General features: G+C 38.9%; 2 protein-coding genes across 2 annotated transcripts; one reads left to right on the forward strand and one right to left on the reverse strand.

Moving 5' to 3' along the window:
- The first annotated feature begins 93 nt into the window (after positions 1–93).
- On the forward strand, positions 94–3,796 carry utp23 (UTP23 small subunit processome component). Its single transcript, XM_084918630.1, has 3 exons — positions 94–1,140; positions 1,258–1,432; positions 1,841–3,796. Exons 1-3 carry the CDS (start codon positions 953–955, stop codon positions 2,240–2,242), a joined length of 765 nt encoding a protein of 254 aa, XP_084774756.1. The 5' UTR covers positions 94–952; the 3' UTR covers positions 2,243–3,796.
- On the reverse strand, positions 2,358–13,652 carry rad21b (RAD21 cohesin complex component b). Its single transcript, XM_084918629.1, has 14 exons — positions 13,486–13,652; positions 11,115–11,312; positions 10,169–10,298; positions 9,639–9,738; positions 9,298–9,404; positions 8,939–9,148; positions 8,689–8,811; positions 8,422–8,550; positions 7,383–7,606; positions 7,132–7,288; positions 6,399–6,544; positions 6,111–6,317; positions 5,888–5,971; positions 2,358–4,536 (listed from the first exon to the last, which is right to left on the reverse strand). Exons 2-14 carry the CDS (start codon positions 11,256–11,258, stop codon positions 4,345–4,347), a joined length of 1,953 nt encoding a protein of 650 aa, XP_084774755.1. The 5' UTR covers positions 11,259–11,312; positions 13,486–13,652; the 3' UTR covers positions 2,358–4,344.
- Between the last annotated feature and the right edge of the window lie 3,202 nt (positions 13,653–16,854).

Consider the following 16,854-nt stretch of genomic DNA (forward strand, 5'->3'; position numbering starts at 1 on the left):
AGGACGCATGGGGCGGGCCTAATTTAAACACCACCGCCACCATAATAATAATAATAATAAGAAGAAGAAGAAGAAGAAGAAGATGAATTACTGACACGTACACCTTCGTCTCTAGCCAATCCTCATTTCGTTTGTGGTAGGAAAATAGAAGCGATTTATTGAAACATGACAAAAACAAACAAAAAGAATCGCTTAATAGCTCTTTGGGAAACACAACATTCTGGCAAAAATGCCATTTTATTTCCGTCAAACTCTTATTTTTGGCATTTTTCATAGACTCAGCTAAGGAAATTGTAATAAACTTTGTTGGGCTGTGAATAGCAACGTTATATGTAGACACAACACTGGTTCATCCTTTTTTATCCTTGAATGATTCATAGCTCAGTGTTAAGTGGCTTAACTCACAGAAAACGTTCCTCTGAAAATAGTCAGGTAAGGACTGAAATAAAAAAATAAAATAAACAGCTGCTTACACCACTTTAAAAATCACAAGAAAGTCTGGCTCCATAGAAGTAAAATATAAAGATATGAGTAGTGACTCGAGACTGTTGCACAGCATAAAAAACCTCTAAAAAAAACTCTAACGCCACAACAACAAAAACATTATTTATTCACTTTTACTGTTTAATGAACTTCATGAAAATAGGAAGAATATTTGCTGCTCAGAGAAAAATAATTAATAGCGACCGGCTGGAGGTCTTCTATAATTTAACCCAAATGTTTTACACTAACAACATACAAGAAAGAGAGAAAGAAAGCGGGAACTTTAGTCCTACATGTTGTTTCCAGTCGGACAGTTGAGGGGCACCGACCGTAAGCGTGTTGTGTACAGCGCACATGCTGTGTTTGATAATTCTAACGTTATAACGTTAACAGTATTTTCACGGTTAACGCGCGTCACTGACGGTTGTTTGTGTTTTAATACGCGCTCTTTCGTCACTGGCCCGCCGCCATGAAGATTAAGCGGCAGAAACAAGCCAAGAAGACGATCAGTTTCTACAAATACAACTTCGGCTTCAGGGAACCCTTCCAAATCCTCATCGATGGAACTTTCTGTCAAGCGGCCTTGAAGAACAAGATTCAGATCAAAGAGCAGATGCCCAAATACCTAATGGGAGAGGTGCAGTTGTGCACCACCAGGTGAGTGCATTCACCTCTGAGCACCCCCCTCCTCCCCACCCACTACCCCCGGTCACTTTTTGGCACAACACCGTCATCATACACCTTTTAATAATATGTCCACGTGTTCACGTTCAGCTGTGCGCTGAAGGAGCTCGAGACGCTTGGAAAACAGCTGTACGGGGCCAAGATCATCCTGCAGAGGTTTCAGGTCAGGAAGTGTCCGCATTTCAAGGAGCCGGTCTCAGCATCAGAGTGTCTGCTGTCCATGCTGGAAGTGACCAACCCGCACCACTACTTCGTTGCCACACAGGTAAATAATGAGATGAAGGTGGGAAAATATTTTTGAAAGCCAGCTTTGGGTGCTCCGATAAACCCGATTCCCAAAAAAACATAATGCAGCGATTTGCATTTTCTACCCACAGTTGAACATAGAAAACGTAGAAAATGCTTAAATTGATTCCTTTTACTCTTTTGTGAAAACATACTGGCTTATTTCGAATTTGATGGCAGCAACAAGTCTCAAAAATTGTTACAGGGACATGTTTTGTGTGTGTATCATGCCCTGTTCTTTTGATAACAGCCTGTAAACATCTGGGAACCGAGGAGATAGGCTGCTGAAAACTTGTTTCCATTCTTGTCTGATTTGGGATTATAACTGCTCAGTGGAGCAGATGACAGATAAGTTACAAATATCTCCTTGGTCTCATTGTGTCTTCAGGACCACACAGTCACCACGGGGCTGAAGAAAATTCCAGGAGTTCCTCTGCTTTACATCATCCTCAACACCATTGTGCTGGACAAGCCCAGCCAGGCGTCCCTCGACCACGTCCAGGCCGTCCAGCTGGGAGAGCTGGTCAGCCCGGCCCAGCAACAGAGTATCCGGACCCTGAAGGAGGAGCAGGGAATTGGCCAGAAGGACGTAGAAAGGCGTGGGAAGAAGAGGAAGAGGAAACAGTCCAACCCCAACCCGCTGAGCTGCCTGAAGAAAAAGAAGAAAGGAGTCCCGACACCTCCGCTGAAGAAGACAGAGCAGGAGGGGAAGAGGAAGAGAAGCCGACACAAGAAACGAAAAGTGGAGGCAGGAGATGGCACAGCTGCCCCAGCAGCTGCTAATACATAAAACAGCAGAAAGACAGAGACTTCAACCTTCTCCATTTACCTGATTTATAGGTTTACTTTTTGATATGACTGCAGAGGAAAAAAAATGTTTATTACATAATATTTTAAAAATGCCATTTTGTAGTGGTATTTGTTTTATTTTGAAAAACCTTACAGGTAAGGGAATGAAACTGTTCTCAGACAACATCTTTATGATTTCTTTTATACAAAATCAAAAAAGCAGGTTTCGTTACAGGCACATAGTTTAAAATATAAGATGCACTCAGACATTAAACAGTTTACCCTTTTTCTTTTTTTTAGATGGAAGGGGATATCAAAAACAATGCATTTAGCTGTCTCTGGACACACTAACTTGTTTCCACTGTTGATATTTCGTGCAGATTAAATTTAAGCTGCAGTATTTTCTCATACCATGATGACTTACAGCAACAAAAGTCCATCCAGTTTCCATCTGATCCTGTCATCCAGCCATTCTAGAGATTAATAATGAAATCTGCTTTTAAATAAAAAAAAAACCAATTCATTCTCTTTAGCTGCTATACAGCAATACAACAATAAATTAATACTATCAAAAGTGACACAGAGCACAACAACTTAATTGTCTTAATAAACAAGACAGTGCATCACTGTATCCATATACAATAAGGACACTGAGTAAAGTGAATCTGACCTCAAGTTATTTTAAGGATTTGAAAAAAAGTAACATGGCAATAAAAATAAATTTCACACAAATTGGACTCGATTCAAATATTTCAGGATAGCATGCAAGTATAGCAGACCACTCATGTTTTTATCTATAGGCTGAGGTCCCGAAGCTAGGTTTTATTAAACTGTGTCCCAAATCCACAGCACATAGTAACAAGGTCCAAGACAACGTGACGAAAAGTCTCAATATTTCATATTTTATACTAACAGGCAATGATGGAGAAAACTTAATTCCTTACAAGTTTAGAGAGGAAGCAGCAGGAGTTGTTAAAGGTGTTCCCAGGCCTGTTTTATCAGAATTTTAAATCTGAATCAGGAAAAGTGTGCATAATCACGGTGCGCTGAAAAAACAGGTGATTTTTACCCCTCAACCTGAAGGTTGATGGGGTATTGTTATCCCCTGGTCAGGCAGGCGGGCCTCAGACAGCGTGAACATGAGAAAAAGACGATATAAGATTTTCAAATTGATGCCACAGATTTTTTTTACTAAAAGTTAAAATTTTGGTGAAATTTACTGAAAATTTACACAATTTAAATTGTTTAAATAGACCTTTGACAATAAGCAATGAAGTTTAATCACTGTTTTGTCACTTTTACTGTCTTTCCCAATGCCGGTAAGAACACACCTTGAGTAAGAGAGCAGCCATAAATTAACGGTGCATAAATTATGCTCACTTTTAATGTTTCCGTCATGACCCTCCTGACACAAATCCTTCCAGAGAATTTGTGTAAGGAAGCTGGTAGCCATCACTATTTTTAAGTTTGCACAATCCTCGAATCCTGCTTAGAAATTAGTATGTTGTGTGGATTTGGGTCATGTCTATTTTTTTTTTTTTTTTACTGACAGCAACAGCAACAACAACTTAGAGTCTGTAATACTTAAAGTGCTACTCTACAGCTGTATAATGATTAGCTGCTGGTTGAGTCTGTAGAGAACTACTATAATAACTGTTTAAATGTACTCTTGGAAACAGTGCATGCTCCTTCCTAATATGATGGTGAGAGACTTCAGAAGTAAACCTTCACCTGCAGTAGTGAGAAAAATGGAAGTAACACGTTTGACTGACTGTAAACAAATTATTACACTGGACTCCTTCACTTTGGTGAGACGCCAGCAAACAATGAGATGCAGGTGATCCTTTATAGTGATTGGGATATAAAGTGAGTAAATAATAAATATGTTCATTGTTTTAGTTCCAACTACGTTAGTCAGACCCACTTCCACTGAACCACCACTGCTTCACATCTAAATGATGCAAAAATGAAACCATTTCACAAACAAAACAATCTCAGCATACTTAAATAAGACTTGTGTTAAACTAACAGATAGTGCTGCTAACTAAAAGTACTGACCTCCGAGCAGTTTTTTTCTTTAAAAGATTAAAAGGAATGGGTTTTTTAGACGATGTGGAAGCGAGGCCCCGGCGTAGCGATGATATCACTGTAAGGCTCCTCCTGGACGAGCTCCACTGCCTGCTGCTTCTTCAAGACCAGAAAGCTGTAGAACTTGGCAGCTGCCTGCTTCCTGTTGTTGTTCCTGCACAGATCCAGCAGGCTGACCGACTGGGCACCAGTTTTAGCCATCACCCTCTGTGATGCAGTGACAAAGAGTGTGAGCAAGAGGAAGCCTGTCATTTTGCATACTTTGATATGGAAATGGATTTTAAGCTCATGCAAGGTACATCTACTTATACAATGCCAGTCGGTAGTGTTAATATTACCTGATGCTGTGGAAATCTGCAAATATATTGAGTATGGAGCTTGCCTCTGGCATAAAAAAATGCCATCCACAAGCGAAACTGTCGAGCTATTACCTAAAAGTTTTATAATATAAGATAATAACCCAAAATCTCAACTGAGCTCTGCCTGAGGTCAGACTCACAGGCCTGACCTTACACACTTGTGCTCACTACTCACCACTAGGGGGCATATTACTCAAATCTTCAAATATACTCCAAATACACTTAGTATAAGTATACATGTATTGTCAGCAAAGTTTCCAAAAAGTAAACCTAATCAGCACTTTAGCAGCCTTGTAAAACAGCAACAGTGAGCACTAAATATGAATTAAAAATTTGACCCTTTTTATTGTAAGTATTGACTTAAGCATTGATTATCTGTCCCACATTGTTAGAAGGAGAAAAAAGGTTTGCAAAACCCCAGAGTGTGTTTGTGTGTGTTTATGAGGCTACTGCGAGGTTTTTAATAGCTGATGGCTTGCAGTCTGGCACAGGCCCTCCAGCAAATTTGTACTTCAGTTCTGTATGAAAAACTTTATTATTGTATTAGTGTGTCTGTATTTATAACCAAACCAATTAACCAGCATCCCATCCTCTCATCCAAATATGGGAAAAAAACCCTAAAGTTAAAGTTTCACAATGTAGATTTCAAAAATCCAACGGGATAGCATCCTGATTGTGTCTATGGCCACAATCCTAAATTCTCTAAGTCATCTGTAAAATCACAGCTGTGGCTGATTTAAACAAAATAAGTCATAAAAACTTGTATTGGTGGTCTTTTGACATAATAATCAAACTGAATCTGTGAAATGAATTTTTATTTTATGTTATGCACTTTAAGATGTTTCATGTTAACTCCTTGTGAGTTTAGTTGGACTGTGTCATGTTTTACATCTTAATTTTAAATCTAAAAAAGCAAAAAACAAACTTAACACCATTAGACTAGAAACAATTCCAACTTCAGAGAGGATTCATATGGTTTTCTACTGCACATGAGTATATTTTGGAAAAAAAAAAAGGTAAAATAAAAGCACATAAGTTGTTTCTTCATACAACGAGATGTCAGTCTCCCTTCTTAAAGCACGCAGAAACATCCAGGGTGTCTCAGTGTGTGGATCTGAGTTCAGATATTTCTATAAGTTGTACCAACAACTTATCACTCTGCTGTTTTCTTATCTGGTAAGATGAGATCACATACATACCTGGAGACCATGAAGCATTTGCTGGGTTCTTTTGTTCCACCTCCTCTCCTCCTGGTCCTGGTCTCCTCCCTGCGCCTCCTCCTCCTGACATAAATACACATAAATCCTTATACCAACTTATAGATAAATAAACTACATAAAAATGAGTTTGCTTATTTACTCTGAATAAATGAAAAAGGTGTGCGAAAAGTGAAGAAGCAAGGCTTGGGAATCTTTATCTCACCTCTTCATCAGAGTCATCATCATTCTTCTTCTTGTCCTTGTCGGTGAGCAGGTCCAGTTCTATCAGCTGGCTGATGTTGGTGGTGGTTGTTTCCTCCGGAGGTACCTCCACAGTGGATGCCTCGAGCTGTTGGGGTGCATTAGATGGTCTGGACCCCTGCTGTTGCTGTTGCTGCTGCTGCTGCTGCTGTTGGTCCAAGGCCCCCATCTGGAGTGAGGAGGGGTCAGAGGACACATCAGAGAGACAGAGAAAGCACAATGTGACAAACTCTGAAAAACATGTACTCACAGGGAGGGCTGGCTCTGTGTCCTGGGCCTTGCGTTTCAGGCCTCGTTGGGAGGATGGAGGTGGCATGACCGACTCATCCAGGGTTGTCCTGCTCCCCTCTACAGCTGAAGTCTGCAGCACACTGGCCTCTTCCATGATAGTCTGGTCTGGAAGAAAAATCAAGAACATATTTTGTGCTACCTCAAATGAACACTGGTGGGAAAACCATGGACAGCAACTTATAGACAATGTAAATTTAAGACCAAGGCAGATAAAGAAATGGAAAAATGTAATGACTTACAATTTCAACTTTGCTGAAGTTTTCATAAATGTAATCATCCTTAATAATCACAAAAAACATATTTTCATAGACTGTATGTAAAAGATGAATGTAGCAAAGTCCAAATACAAGATGTAATGAATGATGGGGCAGATCTTACTGTGGAACATGTTTCAGTTTAGCTTATTTCTATAGAGCTCTTATCTTTGTTCTAGATGTCTTGTTCATGCATTTGTATAAATTTTGTTATTAAACGCTTGCATTTCACATTAAATGTCTTCACCGCCTGTCTTATTTTACATTTGTTTTCTTAAAACACTTTGCAATGTATGTCTATTAGAAATAATATTTAAATAAAACTGCAAATAGAGACCATAATTTACTAAATTAATTTCAGTTTAAGGCGCTTTATGTTTACTTCATTTTTCAGACTTTTGAAGCTATTCTATCTTTCATATGGAGTCTGTTTCTTACCCATGATGTCTCTCTGTTGGTGGCCTGTTGTTTCCTCTCTTGGCACTTCGGGGTTCTCCAGATCTTTGAGAAACTCATCCAGACTGTCGGCTTCTCCACCTTTCCTCCTCTTCCTCAGTTCGTCTGGGACTAATGGTGTCAGGCATCTTGTAAACATCTAGTGAGGGTAAACATAGAGTCAGTGTTTGTAATGTGTGTGGCCGTGACCACTACAACACTGTGCACAAATGTCCCTGAATGACAGCCGTTACCTTGAGCAGTCTGGCGTTCCATAGAGGTTGAGCTGGAAGGGAGAAAAGCTTCTCGACTCCTCCCGTCTCCTTCCACATCATCAGTTTCTTTGTGGGCGGAGCCAGATCCAGGGTTGTGACAATGTCGGAGTAATCAGAAAGCTGTGCACGAATAGTTTTACTATCCAACTCCTTCACGCTGTCTACAATCAGCTTCCTCTTACGCTTTGCCTTGGTCTCCTTCACTGTAGATCAGGAAGACAAGGGCTCATTTCAGAGCTTAATGATATTTACCTCAGGTAGAGCAAGTCACCTGCTAATTGGAAGGTTGGTGGTTCGATCCCTAGCTGCTCCAGTCTGCATACCAAATATCCTTGTGCAAGATATTAACTAACTGCTCACAGATGCATCCACTGGAGTTATGAATGTGTGTGAATGTGAATGAGGCAAGTTGTGCAAAGTGCTCAGATAGAGAAAGGTGCTATATAAGAACCAGTCCATTTACCATTTCATTGTAGAAACAAGTTTTATTATCTTGCTGATCTGGTGCATTTCAGAGCATTTGAGTTTTTGTTTTAAAATCAGTTTTAAGTTAGTTTCCAAAATAGATAAGTGTATTTCAGTTTGGTTTTCATTCGTTTGAGTGTTAGCTTTACTCTTATTTATTATTATAATATGAAGGCTATTTGTCAGAAGCAAAATTTAAGATACTGTCCAAAACAACATGAACCATTTGAAATCAAATCACATTTTTAATGTTGCCGACATGTGAGGCACTTTGCACCGTTCCTAACATCACACACGTCATGTCAGATTAGTCTGCTGAGTGTGAATAACTGGAATGTGTTTACGCTTTGCTCCGGTCAACTGGTTAAATGCCGGCTGACTCTGACACGTATAACCGCTCATTTTCTAGATCACAGCACAACAGAACCATGCTCATTAGCACGGCTGTCATCTTTCTTACGTTCCACCTTAATTAGTTATTTTTTCTGTTACAGAAAGCGAGAGAGCTGCTGAGTAGTTAGAAAAAAAACAAAAACAAAATTAGCTGGATTACCTGTGATGTCAATGGGCTCCAGGGCGAAGGTTTCTTCCTCGTTGTGGACCAGAGTAGTTTGCTCTGCCTGGTCAGTCATAGCTGGTAGGGGCTCTGTTGGGCCTGAGTCCGGACTATCTGGGGCTCCCGCTAACACCACACACATACACATCATATTAGATATAGTGACACAACTACATTGTAATTTTTACTCACCGTAACATACCACACTCTAGCTAAAGACTAAAAAATATTATATTTTAGCCCTGAGGAGTTTGTGAAACTGACCTGAGAGAGCATCAAAGTCATCGTCATCGTCTCCATGGTCCTGAGGCATCATCACACTCTCTGTGATGGCAGGAGGGTCGTCAAAGATGCCGCCTCCATCCTCGTTACTCAGCAGCTTGTCCACTACACAGAAATACAAGAAAATAAAAAGTACACTTTTTCATCCACTAGCCAGACGAAAACAGCGTCATCTACAGATGTCATTGAGTAAATAAAATAATCTGTTTTTAAATTTAGTGTTAGCTCTTACCCAGCATTCCTCCCTCATTGCTCTCCATGGGGTTGTCTCCAAAGTCATCCTTGTACTGGTCATCATATTCCAAATGGTTGGACTTATCGGCCATCTGGTTAGCACCACCCTCAGCCTCCAGTAGCAAGTTCGAAGCTGATGCTCCCATAATGTCTACCTCAAACGCGCTCTCCTCTCGCATCATTTCCCGGTCATCCATCCCAAAGTCGGCTGCATGAAAAAACAGTGAGGAAGTCAAGGAATCAGCCTTCAAACAAAGTGTCACTAAAGTACTGAAATGTGGTTTTACATGGGTGTTTGGATGTTGCTGTTTAATTGATCAAATCCTACATAAAGATTAAAAAACCCCAAAAAAGTACCGAAATCATTGTCCTGCAGCAGGTTGAGGTTGCCCACCTCCTCTCTCATGGTGATCTCCTCCACTCTGCTCTGGTTCAAGTTGAACTGCTGAGCCACATCAATGTCACTGTGCAAAACACAACACACTGTCATTTAAATGCTGTTGTTAATATATTTTGGGACTCTGAGGGGGTGGCTAAGCATGTGGGCCGTGTACAATACAGACAACAAGTTTACGCTACCTTACGCGACATCATTTTTATTTAATGGCTATGATCTGCACAGTTTATTTTGTACAACAACTTTGTTCTTTGTAGTCTTATTCTGCACTGTGCTCTCTCAGGAAGACTGTAGGACTCACTCTAAGTCTGGCAGTGGCTGGTCAAAATCATGAAACTCCTCGGGCAGAGTGATAGCGTTGTACGCTGCTTCTCTGTTCTCCTCTGGAAGATCCACCACACCTGAAACAACACGAGGTAGAAAAGCAGCTTTAGTGTATGTGACACTAAAGTAACAGAGATAAAACAGACTCAGGGTGAATAAGATGCTAAACAACTGAAACGTTTATACATGTGAGGTAACAAAACAACAGCAAACAATTTAAATAAGTTTGAACTAGCATTACATACATAAAGGTAGAAAATAAAGAAATGATTACTCATCTCTATTTCTTCATGTAAAAGTAAAAAATCTGTACTGCTGCAAATACTGTACTGTATAATCACTGTATAATCTCTCCAGTGAGCTCTAAGTCTACCCCAGGGTCCCCTTCCAGTTGTGCACACCTGAAAAAGTCCAGAGGCTCTTTCAGGGCCCTAACTGCTGCTGTATGAGTATGTATTTAATATGGTTTTTGGAAAGCCTAGTTTTGATTTATCTGCTGTTCCCAACCTGGTCTAAATGCCATCTTGATCTTGATGAAGGCCTCATTACAGTCTGCCAGCAGGTATTTGGCCTTCCTGTGGTAGATTCGCACCACTCCCAGCAGCAGATGCCCTGAAGTCCGTAAAGCCATTTTTACCTGTAAAAAAACAAAGACATACATTTAGTAATACAGTAACTTCTGTCTTCTACATAAACTGTGTCACTTCTTCCACATGTGGGAAACAAAAAAGCAGTCTGTCTCACAACCGATGAGTTCTGCTATATAAATGAAATTAACAAGTCTGTACGATAAAGAAATCCTGAGAGAAAATTAAACCAGACTAATAAAAAAAAAAAAACCCAAAGAAAAACCAATAAGGGCCTACAATGTAATTATAGGATGACTGCATGAAGGTAGACACTGAAACCTAATAAGAAACAGCCACATTTTACAGCAGGGATTGACCAATGTGGCTTTTTCAGGGCTAATACCAACTATTAGCAATCAAGGAGACCAATAACCAATTTGTGGAACTAATAAAGAGTGTTACAGGTTCTATTTACATGCAGTAATGGGGTAATCACTTTATCACATGGGAGCGGTGAGAAAAAAAACCAAAAACTGTGTGCCAGGAGCTTCATGGCATGGGTTTCCATGGCAGAGCAGCTACTGTAAGGTTAATTGATAGGTGCCCCAGTGCCAAATAGTAATATCAAATACTATATATAGAAATTAATTGCATGTCACTGCAACAAAGTTTATTATTCAGGATTTTTAGAGTAATAAGGAAACTTGTCACTAAGGAAAGAGCACAACTTCAGCAATTTCTGCTGCCTGAACTCTGTTTCTTTAGTTCACTGTAGCTGCTTCAGACTGACAGATTTTAGTGGAAACTGTGTTAAAAAATGGAAAATCCATAGTGTACAGTAATTAAAGTCTGTTGGAGTTAGCTGTGGTAGCCTGAGAAATAACCTTGGGTGAGATGATGCTCTCCACGCTGCTCTCCAAATTGCACTCAAAAACATGTGCCTTGGTCAGCTTCTTGTCCCAGTGGGCCGCCAGCCAGATTTTAGCCAGCGGCCCACGTTTGCTGAGGACAAAGTGTGCGTAAAACATCGTCTCGATGCCTTCTCACCACAAGGGAAAGGGGAAGTGGGGGATGCGTCAGGCCTAGAGAAAAAGAAAAAAAACAAAGAGAGAAACAGTACAGTGCACATGACTGAAATCACCACTATGAAGGGGTAAACTATGTGGGGATGTTGAAAAGAAAATAACTGATTTGGTTATCTTGATAAGCATATAACAAGGTGCAAACTGATTAACTGAGACTTTTTGAAACCACTGCCTGTGATTGGAGCAGTCCCAGTGTCACACAGAGTGCAGATACAGACTGCAGATGCATATCATCTAACCTGCATGCATAAAATCCAGAGAAGGCAGAGAATGAGCTGCTCATTTTATGGCTCTCATTTACATCCATCAGCCAGACAGTTTTTCTTCTGTTAGTTAAGTTTTGCTAATATTAGTTCAGGGGAAAAAGCCTGAACCCGATAGCCTGCTGCCACCTGACTGCATAGATCAGAGACTATCTCACAAAAAAACCACACTGCTTTCAACTTTGTGACAGTGTGTCTAATGTAGTGGTATACAACACTGGGGCTCCACAATGTAGAGTACTTTCCCTGTTCCTTTTAATCCTTTACAAACTGGACTTCAGATACAACATGGACAGTTGTTGTTGTTGGGTATATATCAGAAGGGGACAACTTGGAATACAGGGAGGTTATTACCAATTTCACTGAATGGTGTGCAAAAAACTGTTTTTGAATAAACTCCAGCAAGACAATGGTGACTGACTTCCTCTGCAAGGTGACACAGTTTACACCAGTAAACATTCAAGGCCTGGAGATTAAGACTGTGTCAGCCTACAAATACTTGCATGTTAATCTTAATAGCAAAGTGGATTGGTCACATAATATAGATGTCCTGTATAAGAAAGGCTAAAATCGTCTGAGTCCCTTTGTTGTGTTCAGGATGCCGTTAAGGACCTTCTGGGACACTGTGGTAGCTCTTTAATCTTCTATGCTGTGGTCTGCTGGGGATGGAGGAACTCAGAGAAAAAAGACTAAAAAAAAACTTGTGAGGAGCCCTGGCTTTGTTGAGGGCTGCTCCTTGGACTCCACTAAGGAGCTGTGTGAGAGATAAACTTTCAACATAAGACTTTACAGTACAGTCAAATTAAAGAAATGCACTGATCTGTGCAATAATTTAATATTGTATAATAATATAAACAATAATATTCATACTTTAACACTGGTTTCTCCTAAATATTTTACTTATGTGTGTGTATATTTTAAGTAATAGGTAATACTTGGACACAAACAACACTAGAACCTTATTTTACATGTTTAAAATTTGATAAGATATTTATCAAATCATTTCCATGAATTTAGTGAATTATTTTAGCAAAATCCCTCATTTGGGTCAACTCAACTAGCAAAAATATTTGTCACTGCTGAGGGAAAACTGTAAACTTTTATTTAATGTCTTTTATATTAATTACTAATTTGTAATAATAAACAAACAAACAAAACAGTGATAGCCACTTGAGCGATTAGGACTCTATAATTATTAAGGATCTGTAATATAAAGGATGTCAATTTCGTTTTACATAGTAGGCCAAAATTGGGACACATTATAGGCTAACAGCTCATTTACAACAGTTTAAATACAAGAAAATATTTTTGGACAAATATCAGAAATCACTTTGTCACTTTATGTTTGACACCTCTGCTCTGGGCAATGTGTCATCACGGATAATTTTACAGTAAACGCAACATTTTAACAAAGGAGCAGTAGTGTTATTTATCCTAATTGGCCCCTTTTTATTTATGGCTAATTATATAGCCTGTTAGGTGTATACCCACACTTTACCGTGGATACTGTAGAAATGACCTGCAGCTACACCGTTAGCCAGGACAGTCATGATACTGAAGGATGTGATGATTTAATAATAGAAACAACGTGCAGCACATGCAGGATGACTCCAGTCAAAGTGCTGGCCCAAATGCAGATGTTACACTGTTATTACCGGGAAACACAGCGACCCTGTAACCGCAGACAGAAGAAGACCGGGCAGGTTTTATTTGACCGTTTTAAATGAGATGTCCGTTACATCGTTGACGCTCCCTGCATCCCAACAGGTGATGCTGCAGATAAGCTAGTATTAGCAGCTGTCTTTCAAAAGCACCGCGACGCTAGCCCCGTTTTCTCTCTTTTATTTATTTATTTAATTATCCACACAAATCTAATCTTCTGTTTACGCTAGACATAAAATACTCACCGGTTAGCCGTCTGGCGCGTTTCTGTTTTTGCCGGCCGTGCCGTCGCTGCCGTTGGTTGGGGGTTATTTTTTTCCCCGGTACCCCTCCACCTCCTCTTCCACTAAAACAAACAAGATGGCGTCCCGTCCCCGTCGGAGAGGCAGGACGCTCTGAGAGCTCAGCAGGATGCAGACGGTGGTGCTGATGAGGGCAAAGAGAGAGAGAGGGAGGGAGATGCTCCGTTACCTATGTGCCGCATTCAGATCCTTTACATCCTATATGATGTTTATAAAACATCATCAAACTTGTAATGATTCTTTTTCGTCAATAACAACACAAGAACATTAAACTTTTTCTGTCTTTACTAAGACATTTCCATCATTAATAAGAAGCTCACTCTCCATACTTTTAAGGAAATAGTATTGGGTTTTGTGTTTAATCATTTTTGTTTTCTCTGTTCTTTTTAAAATGACAAGTGAAAAAAAAGTTCATTTTGTTTTCATATATACATATCTGTAACTGTAACATACTTGAAAAGCATCCCATGTGAACATTTTATTATCATTTTAAATTGGTCTATGTAGCATTATTATCAATTATTATCATCATTATTATCAACCATCAGTGCAATTTATTGATCTTGAAGGCGAGGTTAAAGGTCAAATGTGACATTGTATGTTAAATCTTCATAAGCTATGCTCTATATGTTAATAATTATGCACATCACACTTGTAAGAATAATATTTTCTCATTAATAAGATGTTTTGTCAATTTTTGACCAATAAATCGTTAAGTTGGCCTTGAAGTCCTCAGTGAATTTTACCTGCCTAATTTTAACTAATTGTTAACATGATCCCACTAATAAAACCCTACAATGTTTTATTAGAATTCATTCAAAACTTTCTTAGCTATCATGTTTACAGACAGAATGACACACACATGATCTACACTGACAAAATGTTGATAAAGAGTCTGATTTCTTTCTTTCACTGTGTTTTAAAGCACTTACATTAAGAGCTGCTTTGGTCCACACTCATACAGCGGTCCCGTTAGGGCTGCAGTAAATTTGCTCTTGTGACACTTGGACAGCTCAGCTGACAGCAGATGTGAGCTCTGCACTCCCTCGGGCTGCTGCAGCATGCTTGATCACACATATCGGGGAAAGGGAAAATGAGTTAGTCACATGTTGTCTCAGGTCAGGCACATGAATCAGAGTTAGTTTAAGATCAGTTTACAAATACAGGGATTTAGCTTCTGTGTGTGTCCTTTTTTCCTTCAAGTTTCTCATGTGACTTTCTGCAAATAGCTGAAGGTACCAGCAGGAGGCAGTAGCTGAAAGATTAAGGCAGATTTTTACTTGTAAATGTTGCAGTTTTTCAGAAGCAGAAAAGATCACCTGACTGTTCAGAATACAGCTAATGAAGTAACAATAAAGCAGTGTGTTTGCTTTAATAATTTCAGTAATAATAATGCCATATCTTTTAAAAGAAATGGTCCAAATCCAACTCCTTTGAGCTGTCTGAAAAATTTAGATTTTAATTTCATGGAAAATTGTCTAGATATCTTAGTGTTTAAATGACACTTAAATCATACTTATTTTCCATCTGTGAAATCACAGTTAAACAGTCTGCACAGGAGGACTTAAATTTTTCAATTCATTACAACGATTTATTTATTTGTTTGACGGATATCCTTAAAATTTAATGTTCTGCCTAGTCAAGTGGAAATAAAGACGTTTTCGTGTTTTGAATCCATGGTGGGGGAATTTGTGCTTCAAGCTAAATCTGAAATTAGAATACTCACAAGATCAGTGGGGAAAAGAATTTGCCTAGCATGGCTGAGCTGACATAAATTGACTTTATGCGAACAAACTGATCATGATAAATAATGCTCACAAAAAAATATAATCCTAGTCTTTGCACTTGTACTAGACAATTTCTGCTTTACCTTTTTGTTAACTGATGAATGAAATGATATTTAATAGTCCACCTCTTTATTTTCTTGATAAATGTTTATATTAATTACTCCACAAATAAAAGTTTTATCCCATGGATTAAAAGGAAACATGATTGGCAATAAAAGCCATTGTACTGCATGTGGATAGTAAAAAGTATGCTGCAGTTAAAGGTTGCACAACATAATGTATTTGTATTTTTAAAATTTCTTTATTTTATTTGATTATGCACCAGGACATACATATTGACTTGCTGTATTTAAACAGAATACAATCAATGTAGTGCTGGTTAAAACAGCCCTTTAAAACAGAATATATCAATACAAATATACGATGAAAAGAAAGTACAAAGGGAAACTTGACTGGGAGCATCATCTTGAAATACTTACTTAGCACATTTTTACACACACACAAAAAAAGAAAATTTTTGGTGTTTTGTAGCTTGCACAGGAAGTGTGTAATAGTCCAGTCTTTTAAGAAGAAAGGTGTGGACTTATTCTTTTAACCAAAGGTTTTATTGGCAGATCTCAACCCAAGTCAGGTCTCTCAGCAACTTCTGTGTTGCATTTTTACTCCAAACTACTGGAAGCAGCCCATCCAGTCTTAAGGAACAATTGGCTGACATGTGCTCCCCTGGGCCTTCCAGGCTGTAAATCCTGCCCCAACTGCTTTCTTCCCATAAAAATAACCTTATTTCCCTATGAATGATTTAGTTTTTTGTAACAATAAACAATAAGTAAATAATAAATAATCTATTTTTTAAATGGTAATCATACATTTTTTCATATGTGGACTTACTAATCCTGTGGAGCCACCTGGTTCAGAACGAGGAACTCTTGTATCTTTATTTTGAATTAATATACAAGATACAGTCAGTGGAAATTCTCTCACATTGTTTCTTTTAATCTAACTTTTTTTTAAATAAATATAAAAGTTTTGTTTGTGTTGTGTTTTATGTTTTCATCTCCTGAGGCACGGTTGTAACAATTGGGGGCTCATCCGGGATATTCAAAGCTAAAGCTTGGCTTATAATCTGCTTGCTGCTAGGCTGAATTAAATTGCTTTTGTTGGCACTGTGGAGTAATTTTTAGAAGTAACTAAAAATTGGATTAGGCATTTTCTTTAATTTGCAGATCTATTCCTTTAAGATTATACACTTTCATGGTCACATATAGCTGTTTATGTTTGCATGACCTTACTTTTGTCAACCAAAGTGTCTCATCTCAGTCTGAGAACAGTGTGGTTGTTTTTCATTATGGAAGTGGGAATGCGGTAAAGACAATGTTTTGGGAGCATTTTTCTGATTCCCCAAGAATTGCCATTGTGCTGGCCAACCCTTTGTATAAGCAAACTCAATGAGGTAAGGCTCAATTAGAGACAGAGATCCTTTCTTCACCACCTGAGGCTCAGTCTGTGTGTTTGGCAGCTTGTTTTT

This window comes from Perissodus microlepis, chromosome 22 (assembly GCF_051167445.1).
Source record: "Perissodus microlepis isolate ML-2025 ecotype Zambia chromosome 22, ASM5116744v1, whole genome shotgun sequence".
In the NCBI taxonomy this organism is placed as follows: Eukaryota; Metazoa; Chordata; class Actinopteri; order Cichliformes; family Cichlidae; genus Perissodus; species Perissodus microlepis.